The sequence below is a fragment of the Furipterus horrens genome, unplaced genomic scaffold (assembly GCF_987537825.1).
Source record: "Furipterus horrens unplaced genomic scaffold, mFurHor1.1.pri manual_scaffold_11, whole genome shotgun sequence".
Classification (NCBI taxonomy): Eukaryota; Metazoa; Chordata; class Mammalia; order Chiroptera; family Furipteridae; genus Furipterus; species Furipterus horrens.
The window spans coordinates 75,492,309-75,513,300 of NW_028327181.1; the positions used below are offsets into that span (position 1 = coordinate 75,492,309).

Genomic DNA, 20,992 nt, shown 5'->3' on the forward strand with positions numbered 1-20,992 from the left:
ACTATTGTAATTGTAAATCATTTTAAGTTTGTTTTAAATTAGCACATATTACATGATGCTGAGGCATGTGACTTAAAATATGCCAGGAATTAAATAAAAACTGACACTAAAAGTCCATGCAGTATTACTTATCTAAAATGGGAAGGGAAGGACACCGCCCCTGCCCCTCCCCCCCACCCCCCGCAAATGCCCAGTAATATGGGAATGGCTAAGCATACTACTGTATATCCACCTAATGGAATATTATATAGTCATTAAAAATAATAAGTAGTAGACTGCTGATACTTAGAAATGGATATATGAAATGGATAGAACAAAGTAGAACATAAGGTACATTACATATTGATTACAACTATGTCAAAATGTATGAGTATGCAAATACTTAAATGGATTTGGAGAACATAGATTGTATTATTATTATTATTTTACTGTGGTAAAATATATATAACATAAAATTTACCTTTTAACTACTTTTTAAAATTCATTGGTATTAAGCACCTTCACAGTGTTGTGCGACCATCATCACACTCCATTTCCAGAATGTTTTTATTATCCCAAGCAGAAACTCAGTGCCCATTAAACAGTAACCCCCCAATCACTTCTCCCCCTCAGTCCCTGGTAGCCTCTATTCTACTTTCTGTTTCTATGAATTTGCCTAAGTGGAATCATACAATATCTGTCCTTTTGTGCCTTTTATTTCACTGAATGTAGTGTTGGAAGTTTCATCCATGTTGTAGCATGTATCAGGATTCCATTCCTTTTTGAAACTAATATTTTCTTGCGTATTTATACCATATTTTGTTTATCCGTTCATCTGTCGATGAACACTTGGGTTGTTTCCACCTTCTAATCCATTGTGAATAATACTGCTATGGACATGAGTGTACAAGTGTTTCTTTGAGACCCCGTTTTCAATTCTTTGTATATAATACCTAGAAGCAGAATTGCTGGATCATACGATAATTCTATGTTTAACTTTTTGAAGAACTGCCAACCTGTTAGTGTCTTTTAATGTAAAACTCTTCATGTTTACTTATATCTACAATCCCCAGTTCCTTTTGCTGTGCTTAATGCACACATGAATTATCAAGGGATTAGACAGATGTGAAAGCATTTGCTCTGTTTAAAGGAAAGAGTCTTACAGATCTTAAGTCAGTAGAGTGTTTTGAATGTGGTCATGGAAAACACGGTCCACCCAGATGATTCCAGAACCTTTAAATGTTATCAATGGTCTATACTCTTACCTTCTCCCAGAAAGCTTTAGCATTTATAATTGTTTTATTTTTGTCCCATTTAGCCAGAAGTTAGAGATAGAGGAGAGAACCAGAAGACTTGGATATTCCCCTAAATTGATACCTCAGTCCCGGATAATTGAAAGTCATTAGTCTCAGGCACCTAGGTTCCCTGGGGCTAACCATTCCTGAAGGAAGTGTATAGAGTCCCTCAGTTAGTTGAATTTGTGCCCTGCTTTGAAGCCCTGCAGTGAGTGCTGGAGGGAGGGAGAAGGGCAGGAGATAAAAGATGGAGGAAAACTTGGTTTTGTCCACTTCTAGATCCCTCTCTAATGATGAGAAACAGTTCTGCTCTCAGGAAACTCAGTATGGAGATCTCAGAGTTGACAGTTTATCGCTCATTAGGAACAGGAAAAAGATGGAGGACATGCATATAAAGTCACCCCAGTCTAAAGTAAAATTGTGTAAATTGTTTCCAGTGATAATAGCCAGCTGGTTAAGACCCAAGAGCTCTCCGCAGACTGTAGGTGCTTTTAGGGGCAGCTTCAGATTCCTTTAGGAGGAGGTGGATACAAGTGAAGGGCGGCACTAAGGTGAGGCTTCCCAGAGGAGAGAAGGTTGGTTTCCGTGTCTCTTTCCACCATGCCGATGTCAAAGAGCGTGCTGTGCTCTCTTCCAGCCAGCGTCCCATGTTCGGTGGCCCCAGAAAAGCCAATGTGTAGGCCTCAGCCACCCCAGGTCCGACGTACATTCTCCCTGGACACCATCCTCAGCTCATACCTTCTGGGCCAGTGGCCACGAGATGCTGATGGGGCCTTCACCTGCTGTACCAATGACAAGGCCACCCAGGTAATGCTCTCTTCCATCTGGGTAAGGGATAAGGATGGGGGAGGGGGCTGGCTGAGGAGGCCTTTGGTCTACTTACCAACACTCAGTTCTTGAAATTATTTGTCCTGGGTTTTGGCTGTACATATTCACCATGTAGCTTTTCGTCATCTAATGTCTTACCAGCTTGGTTTTCTTTGTAAGCTTACGCAAAAATGAGTTTGCATTCCACCTGACTGGTGGGAGAGAGAAGTCAATCTGGGTTTGTTGGTTTGGCTTGAGTATTCGTGTGCGGGTAAGCAAGTGTTGATTTTGGAATTTATTCTAGATTTTAAAAAACGAGAATTTACCTTGCTAAAATTAAACTGGGGCCAACATTCAATTGAGTTTACATTCCCCGGACAACTGGAAGAGGTGGCCAAAAAGTGTGTTGAGCCAGAATAGATATCACTGGGGCAATAGGAGAGTTGATCCCTAGCCAGCATTCCCATCTGGGATTTCATGGACCCATTGGAGGAGTCCCATGGAGCCTAGGTCCCCTTTTCTTCATGACAGTCTTTTCATTAAGAATCATAAAGTTGGAAGCAATCTCCTCAGATTGTCCAATCCATTTGTCAGTTTTTGAATAAGGTAATGTTAGTGTGAGCAAAAAGACATCTTATCTGAGCAAATTATACAAAGATATATTTTAATCTCATTCAGAACTTCAACAGTTTTAGCAGTAGGTTGTTAAGAGTCAAATTTCTCCCTTTTGAGGCAGTTTAAACCCATTCCTGTTCAACTTCAGGAAAAATGAGTTGTCCTCAGGAAGGAGGATATGGCTCAGAGGCAAAGCAGCATCCTGGGGGATATTGGTCAAGCCAGTTCTTCCTTTACAAGCGGGGTGGGGGGCATGTGCCCGTTCTGCCTGCCCATAGGTGGCGTGATGGCCAAATGTGAAAGTGTTTTGTACACTCGTTGTACCCTACCTCCCCTTCTGAACACATCACATCAGTCCCTTTCTTTTATTTTTTAAAATGAGATCCATTTTCAAATGTTATTAGTGAAAGTCTGAATGCCCAGTACTGTTCTTGGCATGTTGAAGTGAAGAATGAGGAAATGAGAACAAGATTTGGCCTGAGTCTGGATGCCAGTTCCATGAAGGCCAGTGAACAGGCAGCCAAGGGATGAGATGGGGCCAAATGTCTTGCACATTTCAGAGGAGGGGAATTCTCCTGGGAATACCCTACCTTGAGCCTACAAGAATTTACTACAATTAAAATCAATGGCCCTCTTTAGATCTAAAGAGCAGAATGTGAAGGGAAAGCACACTCCAGGTAGCAAACAGAGCAGGTCTGCTTCCCAGGAGCCCTGGGCACTGTTGTTCCCTGTACCCTGTGAGAAGGATGAATAGGATAGGCTACAATGTTTAGCCCAAATAATGTATGTAGTCAAAGAGAGCTTCCTGGATGAGCAGGACTTGACGTTGCTTTGCGTGTGTAAGCTCATGATTGCAACCCTTTCTGTCAGACGGCAGGCTTCCATGTACCCGTCTCTGTCACTCGTGCTGCCACCCTTCTAGGAAGCCTCCATCCCACCCCTCAGGTAGCATTCTCTTCGTCATCTCAAGGCAAGGTTGGCCTTGGGTGTTCCCTAGCTGGATGTAGAGGCATGGGCTCTAGGCTGTGTGTTGCTGCTCAGGTTCCAGCTGCAGGCCAGATCTTTTATATAACCAGTCTGGGCTTCTTGCCACGGCAAGACAGAGGTCAGCGATGCGCCTGCATGGGTCTGGCAAGGCCGAGCCGTGCAGCTTTCCTCTTTCCCTGGGATGGGCTCCAGCCCTCGAGGAACTCTTAGCAACCTGTCAATATTGTGGCTGCAGTCAGGAGGTGGGAGAATTCTGATCAATGTAGGCATCCAAACCAAAATATGCACTCTGCCCATCTTTCATGCCTGGACTTCTGGGAATTTTCTGCTTCTAGGTTTTGGGCTCTATTCAAATTTCTGCTTGAGTCCCTGGTCTGGCACAAAGTACCTTCTTCCGCATTGGTATTACACCATGATTACCTGAGGCTCTCCTGCCGTTTCCCTGCTGAGCACGGGTATATCACCCAGAACAGACTGGAGATGAGGGAGATAAAGGGAGTGTGGGGAAGGGTAGAGGAAAGGTAGGGAGGTGGGATCTACCAAAGTCCTTGAAAGCTTTCTGATTGTTAAAAATAGATCGATGCCCTAATTCTTTTGAGCTGAGGGGGCCTCTTCCCACCCCTACCCCACCTTCTACCGTTTCTCCTCCAGCCAGACCAGTATAGTACACCCACTGTGTTTGGCTGACCCTCACTTCTGTGCTTTTACCTTTCCCTCTGCACCTCTCACTCGCCCACGCCTCCACCCCCAACTCCAGAGCCAGCAGCCAGAGTGTGTTTGGAGATCACATCAGCCTTGGTATTCCTGGGGGCCTGCTTTGTAGTGAAGGCAGGGAGCCAGTGTTCAACTACCGTCTCTGAACCCCCCTAGAGCAAGCAAGGGCCCTGTTGTTTTCAGCAAATTTCAGACCTGAGCAGCAAGCACAAAACATCTGCCATTGAGATAGCCAGGCATGCTGCATTCAGAGGCTTCCTCACAAGGCAGAGGGTGGAGTGAAAAACTCCCTCTTCTCAAATATGTCATGTTGCCAACAGCCCCAGCCCCCCCCCCCGCCCCCCCCAGCTTAGCTGTGTTTTAAGGCCCAGGTGGGCAGAGAATATAGCACAGGTAGTCCCCAGGCAATTTACAGCCTGACACGGAGAGCTGGGTTACCCTAGCATTCAGGGCAGAGGAGGAAGAGAGGTAGATGGATTTTGGGAAGCTGGTTGTTCTAGGAAGGAGAGGAGGTGTGAATGTGGTCATTGGGGGAGGAGAGCTTGGAGTGACTGCATATTCTGAGGCAGGATGAGCAATGGGAGAGGGATGACCAAGTCCCCTGGAGACCAGCTTGGTGAGTCCAAGGAAGAGCTTGGTGCAGTGGGGACTGGACACAGAGTGGCCAGCCAGGGAGGATGAGGAGGGCCTCTGTGCGGAGTCACCATCATCTGGATAACTATCAGGATTCTCCAGATCAATTTGAATGTTTTCCCCTCCCTGGACCACCCTTCCTCCAGGTCAGCTGGTAAACCAGAGCTGGCCACTGAGTGCTTTGGGCTGGCCTCTCCTAGCAGCGAAGCCTGGGCCAGGGCGCTGATGGCACCACATGACGGCTGCGGTCACCTCTCCCTTCTTGCTCTGCAAAGCATTTGAGTCTTCTTATACTCTTCTGGAGGGAGGAAGTGGTCTCACCACAGCTGGAATGACTGTTTGAGCAAAGTTCCCCTGCTGGTGTTCTCATATTGCAGAGATGGGACCCTGGGTACCTGCTCTGCCTCCCTACCCACCCCCACCACCACCCCCTCTTCTACTCACCCCCAGCCCCACTTCCTCTGCATGTTCCAGGTGAGGTGGGAAAGCCTCCAGGACAGACTTATTTCTTTAGGCCTCATTTACTCTTTGGGGAAAAAAATAGCACAAGTCCTTGACAAACCTCATGGAGTGTCCTGAAGGCCAGAGGCAGAGGTGGCACACTTTGTTTGGGAAGACTTCCCTTTCTGGGACTTGCCCTACCTGTGTAGTGTCTTCCTCCTTTTCCCAAGCCAGTGCCTCAGCATTCAGTGATGACACACAATTCGGTCTGCTCACCACGGGCCTTCCTTGGTGGGCGTGGGGGCCTGGGCACAGCGCCTGTTTTCCAAACTGATGAGCAGGACCAGTTGTTCAGCATATGGTGTGACAACAGCACAGAATGTTTGAAATGGGATCATGATGGAAAGTGTGAGGGTTGCATAGTCACTGTGCGGCCAGAGATGGTCGCCTTGGCCACCTGCAGCCAGAGTTCTCAGAGTTGGCCAGCAGACCCCCTCAGAGTCTTTCCTGTCTCTGTCTGGCCAGAGTCCCAGGGGGCTGATTTCCTGCTTGATTTCATTTCAACACGTAGTTACTGACCATCTGTACTAGGCCAGGCCCCACGCTGCCCTGTGCTGTGCACAGATGTACAGTGATCCCTCACTTACCGCGGGTATTATGTTCTAGACCCCCTGCGATAGGTGAAAATCCGCGAAGTAGGAACCTTACATTTATTTTAGTATTTATATATATTTTAAGGCTTTATAAACCCTTCCCACATGCTTATAAACCGTTCCCAGTCCCTTATTAACCTTTCCCACTCCCTTATTAACCTTTTCCACATTTTTATAAACACTACTTATATTCTTAAACATATTCTACACTCTTAAACCTACATAACTTTTAACAACATACGTATACAGTACTGCAAAGTCCTGCAACATAGCGAAAAATCCGCAATAAATAACTAAATATAATATTTTTAAAAATCCCGTGGTAAGTGAGCTACGATATAGAGAGGGACTACTGTACTGTGTTATGTTTCCAGTGCCCAGCTGGGTCCTGCCAATGTCATTGGAGACAACACAGCCAGGACTCTTCCTAGCTCAGAGTTCAGGTAGAAACTTACTTGAGGGCAGAGAAACTGACTGTAGTTGGGAGGATTTTTCAGCTCCATCTGGGCCCTGCCTTTTTGTTCTATTGGGCTGCTCTTTGGAAATCTCTCCACCATCCCCATGACTAGTTATGCTTCCACATGTCGCTCTGGGATCCCAGAATTCAGGCAACGCTTCCTTGGTTAACTAACCCACATTCAGTTTTGCCTAATCCGAGCATCATCTGCACAGTTGGCTGACACCACCCATGGCTAGTAAATGGTCCTCTTCGCTCTGGGCCAGGGTGTTCAAACAGATCTGTTCCAGTGCATAAGTCTCTTTGACAAACATGACTTTGGCCTGCTGAGCTCAAGCTCTACTCTGCTTCCAAAGGATCATCTGGAATGACTACTTAAAGTGCTGTCACGTAGCATGGTTTGGCCCCTGTTGTGCCGTAAAGGGTCACTCTTTGAAGGGTAGCCTTCAATAGCTGTGACTTCTCTGTGCTCCAAGGAGATCTTGGCCCAGACCTTGTGATGAGACCCAGAGGAAGAAGGGCCTGTGCACCCAGGAGCACTGAAAATAAGGGGCAAGGCATGGTCCCCACTCTTGGCAGTCCCAGTTCAGTTAGAGGGGCCAAAGACCATACTAGTGCACATGCCTGTCTTAAGAATTCTCAAGGTCAAAATATAAACAGCTTCAAACACAGCATAACCTAGTGTATTAGGTACCCGAAGCTGCTGTAACAAATCACCTCAAACTTGCTGACTTAAAACAACAAAAATTTATTCTCTCATAGTAATGGAGGCCAGAAGTCCAAATTCTATTTCACTGGACAAGATCAAGGTGTTGGCAAGGGCTGCCCTTTCTCCAGAGGCATTCTAGGAGATCTGTTCCTTGCATCTTCCAGCCTCTGGCGGCTGCCAGCATTCTTTGGCTTCTGGCCATGTCACTTCACTCTCTTCCTCCATGGTCACATTGCCTTTTTGTGTGTGTGTATCTAATCTCCTGCCATGTCTCTCTTATAAGGACCCTTGTAATGGCACTTAAGGCCACTCAGATAACCCAAGATACTCTTTCCACCTTACTCATATCCACAAAAACTTTACCACCTAAGGTAACATTTACAGGTTCCAGGGATTAGGACCTTATACTTTGGGGGACCATTTTTCAATCTGTCATACCTAATGACCTCATCCTCTGCTGCCGTGCACCTGGCTCACTATGCTCTAGCCGCACTGACCTCCTCTTCATTCTCAAACACATCAGGCTTGCTCCTGCTTCAGGGCCTTGGCACTTGCCACTCCTTTCATCTGGATCACTCGTACCTCAGATGTCCACGTGGCTCTCTCCCTCACCTTCTTCATTCTTTCTTCAGACATTACCTTTTCATTGAGACTTCTGGACATTTAAAATCAAGTGGTCCCCCCTCCCAGCCGACCTCAGCATTCCCAGCCCCTTTCTTTGTGTATTTTTCTCTTTAGTACTTAGCATGTTGAAGTTGTGTCCCCAACTAGAATGTCAACTCAAAGGGGATGAGGATTTTTGTTGTTTTGTGCATTGTGGTGTCCCCAGTACCGGAACAGTACTGGACGTACAGTTTGCATTCAGTAGCTGTTTATTGAGTGCGTGAGTAAGGAAAAGGCAGGACAGAGAATGGAGAGGAGAGACCATGGGGTGGAGGGAGATGGTGATGTCGATGGCCACGGTGGGCTGTTGAGGCAAAGCAATGGCCTTGGTGGCACTGTTTACAGAGTAGGCAGTAGTTGCTGGGAGATACTGCAGAGCAGAGAGAGCAGGGCGTAAAATGGATTGACAGGAGATGATCCCTGCTGCCATGAATTTTCATGTCCTAAACTCCAGCATGAGCCTACATTTCTCCTTCCACCCCCTCATATCTCACAAGAAAGAAGGCAGCTGAAGAGCTTGCCAGGGGTGTTAGCAGAGCCGGCTGCAGCCTGAGTGTGACTGTTCTTGCCTCTCGCCACCCACCTGTGAGCACAGTATCTTCCTGGAGGAGGGGACTGGGCTCATCACCTTCTCCTTTGTCATCTCTCCTCCATAGTTTCTGCCACCTTTCCGAGGACAACAGGCTAGTGGGGGCCTCGGCACTTGGATTAGCAGAGCTCATCATCTAGGGGTTGGCGTTGGAGCCCTGAGAGGAGACGTGTTCATGCGTCTGCTGGGCCGAGGGATCTGTGGGAGAGGTGGGCTTCCTCCTCATCTTTCAGTCTCTGCAGCAGCCTTTTCTGGGGTTGTGTCTGCCAACTCTGGTTTAGAGACATGTAGGCATTTGGAAGTAGACAGCTGCTTGGTTTCCGTAGACTGTCAGAGCCAGCTTCCCCTCAGGAGCTCGGGGGTCTGGGCCTGAAGGGTGTGTGGCCTGCTCTTCTCCTAAAGAAGGGAATCGTGGGGGGATGGATCTCTGATGGTCTCCCTGGGGTGCTGGCCTCTGGAAGGCAAGCAGGGCAGTTTTCTCGCCCTGGCTGGGTCGCACGGCCCGGCAGAGGTCCATCTGATCAGTGGGCAGCTGAGAGAAGGAAGAGCCAAGGAGCCTTGGCCCTCAGCAGCCCCTCTCCACGGCAGCTGTCACACAGTCCCGCTCGGTGCCCCTGCTGAGCTCTTCTTAGCAGCTGTTGGGTGTTGAGACGTTGGGTTTTTTTCTCTTTTCCTCCCCTTTTTGTTTGCAGCAACCTCTCAGGGGAGGTCAGCAGATCTGCTGGAGGAGACGGTTCCCAGGCCCTCATGGTTTTGGCAGCTTGTGCAAAGAAGTTAGAGAGGAACTGGTTCCACTGGCGCATTCCCCCTTGGGCCCCTCCCTTGGGTTGGAAATAGGGATGTTGGTGGGGAGGGATCTTGTCCTGCTGCTTCGTGCTTGGAGCCAACAGCTTCCTCCCTCGGGTCGGGGCTCGGGAACTCCCCCTGCCTCCATCTTGGGCCAACTCTGTCTTCTGTGCAGCAGGGGAGGGAGGCCAGCAGGCTGACCACCCTGTGCTCATGAGGGGCAGAGCAGGACCCAGGAGAAGGAGCTGTGATAAAGCCAAGAGGGGTCAGGAGTCACGGCTGAGTTCGGAATTCTGGCTCCCTCCTTTCTGAAAATGTCGCCTCCCCTGCACATTCTGGAGGGCTCCCAGTACTCTGTGTCCTGGGGGAGATCGCAGAACAAGTCTGAGGCGCCGCACCTCATGGACTGTCTCCTGCTTGGTCAGGGATGGAGGGAGGGGGGGGGTCTCTGTTTACCTTTTTTCCTGCTTTACCAATTAATGATTCCTTAATAGAGTCCTGTCTAGTAACTTGTTTTCATTAGAAACCTGGGCCTGTGCCAGGCACATAGAGGGTATGGGAATCGAGGATGCCAGTGGGTCCCTGAGCCTGTGCTCTTGTGGAGCTGGTGGTGACAGGGAGGGCAGTGCTTGTGCTCACTGTTGGGGAGCACCTGGGAGAGCTAGGCCTGTCACCCACGTGTAGAAGTCATACAAGAGGAAAGAGCAGGTTAGCCTTCCTGGCTCCTCGGGGAAGGTTTCCTGGAGGAAGGTGATTGGGAAAGAGGACGTGCAGGTGGAGAAGCCTGAAAGAATAATAGAGGCTGGCCGTCCTGAGGAGGCTGATGAGCAGATGACAGAGAAGACTTCAAAGAGCCACTGCCCGAGACCAGGAAAGGGTGTGTCTGCTTCCCCTGAGTCTGCCTGACAAGCTGCTCTATCTCACTGGGTTCCTCTCCCTACAGACCCCCCTGTCCTGGCAAGAGCTTGAAGGTGAGCGGGCCAGCTCCTGTATGCACAAGCGCTCAGCGTCCTGGGGCAGCACAGACCACCGCAAGGAGGTAACTGCCCATTTGACTTCCTGGCCGGAATAGTTGCCCCTTGTGTACCCCCAGCACCGTGGGTGCACCTGCTCCAAAGTGGACTCATACTTCCAATCTCACTTGTCTCCACCTAGCCTTTCCCTAATGAGATGGCTCCTTCGCAGCTGCTCCCCAGCCGCCTGGTGGCCAGACCTTTTGAGCCAAGACCCTCTTGTCAGCAGCAGGGGCTTGGCCAGTGAATGCGGGTGCCCTGCAGCAGTCAAGCACAGGGTGGGAGCCCCCATTGTTCTCATTTTATTTTGAGGGCGGATCCAGATAAGCGGTTCAGAGACTGGAGAAAGATACGGAGTGAGTTCCTGGGAACTGAAAAGCCCCAGCCACATGTACTATTATACTTAACTATTCATCCAGCCTTAGTTTTAAAAGAAGAAAAAGATCGTTATTGCTCCCAAGCAGTTTTTGGCACTTCTTTTCTCCTAGGAGGGTTCCAGTCATTGAGGCTGAGTAGAAAAAGCCACAGACTGGAATTCCAGGACTCCCAAACCAGTTCTGTGTGCCATGCCGCGGCACAGCCCCTGATGGGGACAGCTTGCTAGGAGTTACCCTCCACCCCTTTACAGGGAGAGTCACTTCTGCCATCTTGGTTGCAAGAGCAGAGAAAAAAATATGAAGTGTTTCAGGCTAGTGGAAAATACAAAGTATTTAAAGTTTGTAATTATCAGAGGAAGCAAGTTATTTGCACTAAGCCTGGAGTCATGGTTGAATGCTCCCCAATAGCGAATCTAAAAGCACTTTCTTTTTGGCAGTAGTCTTCTTTTTCATGGCTGTGGGCAGCAGACCTACCCTCTGAATTCCATTTAATTTAGGCACCTGTTTATTTTTTAAAATGTAAATATTTTATTGTTCATGCTGTTAAAGTTGCCCTAATTTTTCCTCCTTTGTCCCCCTCCACCCAGCCCTTCCCAGGCCCATATTTAATAGCTCTGCATCTCTTGAGCATTTGCCAGCTGAGGCAAGTAGATCCAGAATTCCAAATGTGACAGTTAATGTTGAAAATTGTTAATGATGATCCATAATTATTACAGGAAATGGGAGTTGGGACAAAAATCTGATATTCCTTCTGTAGAGGTTGCTCCTTGCTCAGTGCAGTCTTTTAAAATGGGGGGGATATCCTTCCATCCTTCCTGGTCCCAGAGTCGATGAGATAGTTGTGAATGTACTTGGGGAGTGAATTCAAAAACATTATTTCCAATTTCTATTAATAGAGAGTAGTATTCCATGCCTTAGGAATCTTGAAAGACAAAAAAATGGTTGTGTTGGAAACTGATTCATCTATGGAATACATGGTGATTTGAAAAAATCAAATAATCGAGTCAATTAGGTATCCAGCTTGCCTGGTGAACCTGTCATCACAGTTTTGAACATGACTGAGGTATTTTGAGATGGAAGATTAACTGCCATCTCCATTTTATGCATTTTCATGGGCCTCTGGCGGGAGCCGTGCCTGGGAGGAGGGACCCAGCGCACTTTTGCTTTGCTTCACCTGCTGCCCTGTCCCTCTCTGGGCCACCAGATTACCAAGTTGAAGCAACAACTTCAGAGGACAAAGCTGAGCCGCAGCGGGAAAGAGAAGGAGCGGGGCTCCCCACTCCAAGGGGACCATGCTGTGCGGGGAGCACTTAGGGTACGTTCCTCCTGCCTCCTGCCCTCTCCCCTTTGTCGTCTTCCATGCCCCCCACTCACCCACCCGCCCGCCCGCCACGTGGGCAGAACCACTGTGCCCAGGTGAAGCTTTAGTGCAAACTTGGACTTGGTGTATGGCATTGGAAGAGCTTCCTACTGTTCTGAATTAATTTCTCTCTCCTCCACTCTCATTCCCTGTACAATTGAGGCTGTGATGCTCCTGCGCCTTTAAAGTCACCCAGACCTCTCGAAGCTCCAAATTCTGGAGAAAACCCCACGGAGTGGACCTATTGCAGTCAGTAACTGCCCCCAAATCCTCCCTTACTCACTTGCTTTGGCTTTGTAGACATGATTGTTACCCCCAGTCAGAGCTGGCAACAGTCGGGTTTGGTGGGTTTCAGTGAGTGCTTCATTCGCTTCCTCCTCAGGCGTCGCCTCCCAGCTTCTCCTCAGGGTCCCCTGTCCTTCGACTCAGCCCCTGCCTACACAGGAGCCTGGAAGGGCTCAACCAAGAGCTGGAGGAGGTGTTTGTGAAGGAGCAGGGTGAAGAGGAGCTGCTGCGGGTGAGTGGGGCCTGCGCCCTGGAGGTGCTGACAGGCAGCGTCCTGCTGAGTCTGGGCTTGGGGGCTGGGAGGGCAGGACTCTTGCCCTCCGGGGCTCACAGGCCATGGCTGCAGCAGAGCTGGGTGGCTGTGCCTGGGGAGGGCTTGGTGGTGGTGAGTTGACAGAGAAGGAGCAGGGGTTGGCAAAGAGGAAGGCCCCAGAAAGGCGGAATGAGCAAGGCATCATTCTTCAGCCAAAGCACCAGCTCACTGTTCCGCATACTTGGCATCGGCACTGTCACGCCTGTGCGCAGTTGAAGCCGCCCCATTGCCTGTGTTACCACTTCCCTTCCCTCCGTCTCCACCTGGTAACACACATTCATCGTCCTTCATGCCCAGTGCCTTCTTCCCTGCCCCACTCCCAGGCAGAATTATTTACTACCTTTTCTGCAGTCTCAGGCACATTTTTATACTGACCCAGTACAATCGGGGAATGCCAGTTGGGCAGTACTAATATTATTTTTGTGGGCACACCCCTCAGTTTATGATTTACTTGCTGGTTGATTTTAAATTTGCGTAGATGTAGGATCTTATACCCACCCAAACACAAGCACACAATTTGGTGAGCTCTGAGTACAAGTACCATCAAATGTGAAAGGAGGGGAGGGATGTTTGTCCTACAGTGTCCTACAGCGGTTACGGTGTCCTAGTGGCTGGCACATAGAAGGTCCCTGTCCTTGCAAGGCTTACAGCCTGGTGGGGATGACACACTGAGAAAGCATCAAATAAATATATAATTATAAATTAGTCTGCAAGTACTTCGAGAGAAGAGAACGAAGAGCTAGGGGAAGAAATAAGAGGAGGTATCCCTCAGATTGGGATGGGGAGGGTTGGGCAATCAGTGACTTGAGGAAATGGTGTCCTGTTGTTGCTCTGTGTTATGAATAGAGGATGACAATGAGGACAAAGGGAGGAGCCTGAGGGTCCCCGCAGCTCTGCATGCATGAAGAGACAAGCCTGAGAGTCATCACCCACCCTTTCCCTTGGCAGATCCTTGATATCCCTGATGGGCACCGTGCCCCAGCTCCCCCCCAGAGTGGCAGCTGCGATCACCCCCTCCTCCTCCTGGAGCCTGGCAACCTCTCCAGCTCTCCCTGCATGCCCCTGGCATCTCCCCAGCCTTCTGGCCAGACCAGCCATGAAGAACATCGGGGTGCAGTTGAGGAGCTGGCATCCATCCCCAGCGACAAACGTAAGTTGAGGAGGCCGAGGCAATAGGACCTACTTGGGGGTGCAGGGGCACCTCCACTCCCTTTTTTGTCTGATCAATTTCTGGCCTGGCATTTTATTTACTAGCCAACTAGAATATCTTTGTGAGTTATCTTTATTCTGCATATTTTACCAGTAATAAGAATGGTCTTGATACTGATTCTGATTTACAATTTACATAAAGTCCCTGCACCTATACTTTTATTTAATCCTCACTGTGATTCAGAGAAGCGCTTTCTCCCATCCCCATAGCTGGTAAACCCTAGGGTCTGTTCGGGTGTCCATGGTGTCAAAGTTGTTGTAAATGACATAGAGTAAGACAATGTGCCCATGGTCACCTGGTTTGACCCAGAAGGAAACCCAAGCTTTCTGACTCCAAATCGCTCCTTCCGTCTGTTCGCTCCCGCATCACGAACAAGGCGAGTTATGAGTCCTTCCTCCTGGTGGCCATGATCCTCACATCATAAAGCACCGTTGCCTGTGTTGCCTCATTCAGTTCTCACTGCAACCCCATGAGGTAGGCCGGCAAGGGCATGATCTAACAATACACAGAGGTAAACAGAGCATAGAGTCATAAGGAATAAATGTGAGATAAATACAGATAAAGTCAATATTTGCAACTTAGGCAAAGTACATTCGCTGTGTGAAAAGCAAGAGGAATTTTATCCCATGAGTGGGGTTGAGTAAAGATTGCTTCTCTGAGTCAGTGCAAGAGCTCTTCCTGGAAGAAGGGATAGATTTTCAAGGCAGTGGAAAGGAGGAAGCCATGGTATGTTGGCAGGCAGGGCAGTGCGGTCTTGGAAGAAGGCACACACAGAAGTTAGGATTCCTTTAAGTCCGAGACTCGGAGTTGCAATCACTGTTTATCTCCTGGGAATATAAATTGGTATTAGACCTGACTTTTCCATCAGTTCAACTGGGTTTTTTTTGTTTTGTTTGTTTGTCCTGTGTAACAGGATATGAATTTTTGTAAGCTACCTCAAAGATCTTTTAAGGTAGAGTATAGACAAGCAGTCTGCCCCCGACCTTATCATGTCTCCCAGCTTCTTCCCTTTACACCAGGGCCTGAGCTGAGGATGGTGGTCTTTCCTTCAGCTTCACTGGCCTCACTCAGCCTTGTTCTGTTTGCAGCCTCCTCTCCAGGCCACCCAGCCTTCCCTGAAGATGGCAGCCAATCTCCGGTCCTTGCCTTTGCCTCCTCCCCTCGGCCCAATCACAGCTACGTCTTCAAACGGGAGCCCCCGGAGGGCTGTGAGAGGGTGCGCGTGTTTGAAGAGGCCACGTGAGTACATCAGAGGGAGGGACTGGGATGGGGGGTTAGCCCTCTGCTGTCCCACCTGACAGGCCCTGCTTCAGTCTTGACTCTCTACCTCGTCCCAGAGGTGCTGTCAACTTTAGATTATTGGTATTGCGGATTTTCCATGATCAAACTTGTTGACATTACCTACTCTGAGAGCTTAAATCTTTGCTTATCGTTATCTCCATAGAAACCTGCTCTCTGCCCACATGCCAGCCACAAGCGCAGCAGGAGCTGGAAAGGAAAGAGCTCTGAAACCTAAACCCTTTGTTGCTTCTATTTTTTTCCATCCCTGGGGAAGGTGTGAGAATTTGCTAGACATAATCAAAGAGAGAGAGAAAGAGAGAATATATTAGTAGTTCTCTTCAAGCAGAGATGAGAAGTGTCTTGTCCCCCCTGGAGGGGCAAGGGGACCTAAACAGGTTTCTAAGTGCTTGTGAGTCAAGTCTTTACCCTGCACCTGCAGGGGTTCAAGTGTCATGAATGTCCAGACAGAAATTCCAGTCCTTACAAGTGAGAGGGCCATGGAATATTCCCAAAGCCAACTGAACGATTCAGATGCCATTCTTATGCTGATTACTGCAATTTCCTCTTATTAGCAGAGAGAAATGAGAGCTGATCTTTCCACGTGCCCACACAGCCAGCCCCCTCTGATAGGCACCCTAAGAGCTCATTTCATTCTCTCTCCCCACTCCAGCTTCAATATTCATTAAGGCAGGTCCACCACGGAAGCCGTAGTGCCCTTGGTAGTCAGGAATTTTAGTCACAGTGTATGAGTGGACATTTAGCTGGGCCAGGGTTTGTGACCTCGAGGGCTCCATGTGTATCTCAGGTAAGGGCGAGGACAGCCCATGGTAGGAGTGGGAGGTACATACATAACCCAGAGTAGGAGTAAAGGGGAAAACCATAACCACCCGGTGTTTCTTGCATCATCACTGGCACCTGGTATCTCTCTAGAACCCTGGGTTCTCTGGGGTGATGTGGGGGGAAAGACCAGATTGTGTAGCAGACTGGACTCTTGGGCTCTCCCCCAGTCCATGTTACAGCTGAGTAATTACAACCTGGAATGCTTATGGAAATTAGGTGGTTGCTTGTCTTGATTCCGTTGTAGACTCAAGGTCAGAAGAGGTCTTAAAGTCACCTCATCTAGCTTTCTGCCCCTCTGTCAACCCTTTAAGACAGGATCTGATCTGTCACTTATTTCTAAGATATCCCAGGATGGAAATTCTCAGCTCATTGGGGTCTCTTCATTGTGTCAACTTGATTGTTGGGAAGTTCTTGTGTTTAGTGGTTCTTTTGCCACGTTTTCCTCTTCCTGGCTGCTTAGCCTGTGAGATGGCCTGGAATTCCCAGGGGGGGAATCGAGCTGTTCAGGGTCATCTCAAAGTCACTTGGTCTCTGGGTCACCTTCCTCAGGCGCGCCTGTGCACACTGAGAGCATTTCGTCTCTTGCCCATTCCCAACCCCTCCATAAAATAAGATCCTTTTAAACCCTCTTGGTCAGGGGACACTTTGCTACTGGGGAGTCTTCTGGATCCCAGGCCTTCACTTCCTTTCACCTCTTCCTCATGCCTCACTCCTTCCTGCGTTTGGAATTCTTAGAATCTACAATTAAAATGATTACCAACTTATTAAGCTATACACTAAATGCATTTTTCTGTGTATATATTATACTTAAGAAAATGGTAGTCACTGGGAACCATTGGTGACAGAGATTCCCCATCTTTCTACACATTTGTCTTCTCATCCAGAATCCTCACGACCAGCAGCTTCTCAGGCTGTTTCACCCTTGAAACATAGTTACACACTTTTTCTTTTTCTTTTCTTTTCTTTTTTTTTTTTTTTATCATATGGAGTCCTTATTCTAGAATTCTCTGACCTAACCCCCTTTTATCCTTTCATTTCCCCTGCGTGATCAGAAGGGTAGGGATGATTCTGTCCATGTTGAAGGTGAGACAGTTCAGGCCATGACCAAGAAGACCATGTGGTAAGTTAGAACCTAGATCCCCTAATAAGGCCTGGCTGCCTGTCTCACAGCAGTTGCTACCCTTCCCTCCCAGCAAGGATTTTGAAAATCACACCTTTCCAATGTGCTCAAGAATGAGAATCTTTAGGACAGTACATTTCAATGGCAGACAGCTTTTACCCTTAGAGGACATTGGGCAATGTCAGGAGACATTTTTTGTTGTCACAGCTGGAGGGGAAGGGAGTCAGGTGCTACTGGCACCTAGTGGGTATGGGCCAGGGATGCTGTTAAACATCTTGTAATGCACAGGACAGACCCCTCCCGCCCAACCAGGAATTTTCCAGCCCAAAATATCAGACGTGCTAGGCTGAGAAACCCTGCTTTAGACTGCACAAAGCCTTAGAAAGTCACTTGCCTGGATGTCTGCTTTCAGGCAAGGGGTCTGCCCCCAAATCACTGTTCACTGATGAGATCTCCCAAGTTAAGAGATTCCTTAATCTCTTCTAAAATCACACTGTCAGGAAGTTCTTCCTGTCTAGCTTCAGTGTCTCCTGTTTCCAGCTATAGTAGATTTCCTGTTAGCCATATTTCTAAAACATGAAGAGCTGAGCAGCATAAAGACTGGTTGTTGCTCAGTAACTTACTGTTTTTTGGTCAAGTTACCATCCTGTTTGAACAGAGACCCAGCTCCTCTGCTCCCCCGACACTGGGACATCTCTCATCTCTTCTCTCTGTGTGTGTATGTGTGTACACACACATGTATATCTGTGTGTTTCTTTCTCCATCCTGCAGGTCTCCAGGTCCTGACATGGCCTTCCTGACTTCCTGTCCTGACAAGAACAAAGTCCATTTCAACCCAACCGGCTCGGCCTTCTGCCCCGTCAGCTTGATGAAGCCCCTCTTCCCCAGCATGGGCTTCATTTTCCGTAACTGCCCCTCAAGCCCGGGGTCCCCCCTTCCTCCCACCAGTCCCAGGCCACCGCCTCGGAAGGATCCAGAGGCCTCCAAGGCCTCCTCACTGCCATTCGAGCCATGGCAGCACACCCCGCCATCAGAAGAGCCCGTGCTTTTCCAGAGCTCCCTGGTGGTCTGAGGGCCCCACCCCCACCACTTTACCATGGAGACCAGTGCCTTGGTGGCAGGCCCCTCCCTGGCTCCCCTGAAGTGGGGGATAAAGGAGCCCTTCCCTCTCGGCCTTCGAGCACTTTCATTTATTGTGTCAAAGCCCTGGGTCTTCTTTCTGATGGACACTGTCCCCTCCAAATGGGATGGGACCTGCCTTCTCCACTAGCAGCTGGGCAGCTCACAAGTCACACCTGTGTTCTTGCCACCTCTCTTACTTGGTGGAAAACTATCCCAGAAGCCTTGGGTCCTCCACGCCTGGGTGTGAGTCCAAAGGACTGTACATGGGGCCCTTGCCCTTGTCATGGAGCAAGCTGGCCATGATTGGCGGAGCAAGGACATGACAGATTTCCTTCCCTCTCCTCCACGGACACAGAAGAGGAGACCCAAATGTAGACACCCCCACCCTCTCAGCCTCCATCCCCATGCTTCCCTCTCATTGGAGGAGCTGACCAAAGCAGCCCTAAAGGGCCATAACACTTGACCAATCCAGCTGCTGGCAGAGGGGGAACCTTGTGTTTTCCCAAGTGGCATTTTCATCTCGCTTTCATTCTAAGATTGTCTTAAGCAGCAGCCCAGCCTGCCCAGCCCCAGGTGGGTAGGGGCGGGGGGGGGAAGGGAGAGCTAGCATTCCTCTAGGTGGCAAGTGGTGACTCTATACCCTCCACCTGCCCCAGGACTGGGTTGGATTAGAAAAATGCCTATTTTTCTTGTACCAGTGTAGAAACTCTATTTTCTCCCAAAGACACTATTTTTGCAGCTGTTTGAAGTTTGTATATTTTCCGTACTGCAGAGCTTCACAAAATTGAAGAATGTTAATGTTCAAGTTTTCTTATCCTGTGTTTAGAAGTCTTTTTTTTTTTTTGCAGATCTTGTTGTTAATAGACCAAATAAATAAGTATTCCCAGCAGCTTGAGGTTCTGTTCAATATTTGGGGGTGGGAGTGGGGAGTGGGATGGAAATTGGGGGTATTATATTGATGACTTGTCTTTAAGAAGAGCCTTTATGTAACACATAATGCTGTAGATAAACAGAGTCCCTGTCCTCAAGCTACTAGGCTTGGATTCTGTACAGGGACATAAAAACAGTGGATCCCCGGAAAGGCTATTCAGAGTGAAGAGTGTGGTAGAGTTGCAGTGAAGGAACCATTTTTTTCTTGAGTCCAGAAAAGCTCCCTAGGGTGAATGGATCTCAAGAGAGGAAAGGAGGGTGACCCACGGAAGACAATTCAGCATTGTGAGTGTTCCTTGACTAGTAGAAGAAACTTCTTGTCCTTTTGCTGCCTCCTACCTATTATGGTGCCACACCTGTAAGAGCTTCTAGGTTTTGGGGGGAAGTGGGAATAACCATGCCAACATTCAGAGGGATTCTTTGCAATTTACAGAGTTTTCACAAAACACATTAATCCCCATTGTATGGATGAAAAGTTGACAACCCCAAGGGCAGCCATAGTAATTACAATTGTATCTGTCTGAAAGACCTCAAGACAAACTCCAAAGGCAGCTATCCCAACTACAGTTCATTGGCTTGTTAAGCATCAGAGAACCCTGTTAAGTGCTTGCATAAAATTTTGAAATATTAAAACAACCCAATGAGAAAAATGCGATAGATCCCATTGTACTCATGAGGGAAGGACAGAAAGATTGAGTAAGTTTACCCCAAAGGCAAAGATATGATGCTGGGATTGGCAACCAAATCACTTGAATCCAGTGCCCATGCTTCTAACCACTCCCCGACTTTTAAAAATTATTATTTTATTTATTTTTGGAGAGAGGGGAAGGAAGGGAGACAGAGAGGGAGAGAAACACTGACCAGTTGCCTCTCATACACCCCCAACTGGGGACCTGGCCTGCAACCCACCTGGGAATCAAACCAGCAACCTCAATCCACTGAGCCACACCAGCCAGGGCCCACTTAGTATATTTCCTTTCATTTTAAATGAGGAAACTTGACTCGGAGGTCAAGTGAATTGTTTGAAATTCCAGCTGGCGAAGAGGTCATTCTAGGAACTGGAACCCAGGTCTCTCTCACCCTGTTGCTGCTTGGTGCCCTGGAATCACTGACTGATTCAGTGCAAAAGACACTGTGCAAAAGCTAATGTGTAGGGGTCCCTCCTGCCCCACTAATATAAAGGAGAGAGGGGGGTGAGGACAGACCCTACCTTCTATCTCTTACCCACCCCCCAAAGATAGTTGGCCTACTCCCCAAAGCCTTAGTGAGTCAGGCCCAGGGTGATGGGTGTGGTCTGCCCTGAGTTTCCTTCCTTTGCCCGCGGGTGTGCCAGAGGAGCATGCTGCTGGAAGGGGAGAAAGCGCCTCTCCCCAGTTAGCAGCCCCCCGTGCAAATAAATAGGGTTTGGGGTGGGTAGTGGAAAAACCTGGGGTCAGTCTTCCCTGGTTCTTGGTCCAGCAGGTGGAAGTCCAATACTTGGCTAAGGGAGGGCTCCAACGAGGAGTTCATTAATCAGGAAGAATCTGGAGGGCAGCAGGAGGGTTTGGTTTGCTCCATGGTTGTTAAGTTGTGAGACCCTAAAGAAAATTCTCTTCAGTAAGCTTCCATTTCTACCTCCAGGATATGAGGAAGGAAGATTAGGGTTGAGAAAGAAGAATGAATCATAATGCTTTAAACGTGCAAAGCCCACTCTACAATTATAAAACATTTTCACAAACCTCAGCTCATTTGATCCTCAGAACAGTCAAGAGGTGACAAGTGGCTATTACTAATTATCTATTCCTAGTTTACAGATAGAAAACTGTGGCTCAGA

The 20,992-nt window shown here is 48.5% G+C and overlaps 1 protein-coding gene across 1 annotated transcript in view; it reads left to right on the plus strand.

Moving 5' to 3' along the window:
• FAM117A (family with sequence similarity 117 member A) overlaps positions 1-18,298 on the plus strand; it is a 41,217-nt gene extending 22,919 nt beyond the window's left edge. Inside the window, exons 2-8 of the mRNA XM_090292234.1 lie at positions 1,912-2,081; positions 10,272-10,367; positions 11,923-12,033; positions 12,461-12,595; positions 13,625-13,826; positions 14,975-15,125; positions 17,899-18,298. Coding sequence (XP_090148360.1) covers positions 1,912-2,081; positions 10,272-10,367; positions 11,923-12,033; positions 12,461-12,595; positions 13,625-13,826; positions 14,975-15,125; positions 17,899-18,199 — 1,166 coding nt within the window. The 3' untranslated portion in view covers positions 18,200-18,298. The remainder of the gene's footprint in view (positions 1-1,911; positions 2,082-10,271; positions 10,368-11,922; positions 12,034-12,460; positions 12,596-13,624; positions 13,827-14,974; positions 15,126-17,898) is intronic.
• The last annotated feature ends 2,694 nt before the right edge of the window (positions 18,299-20,992 follow it).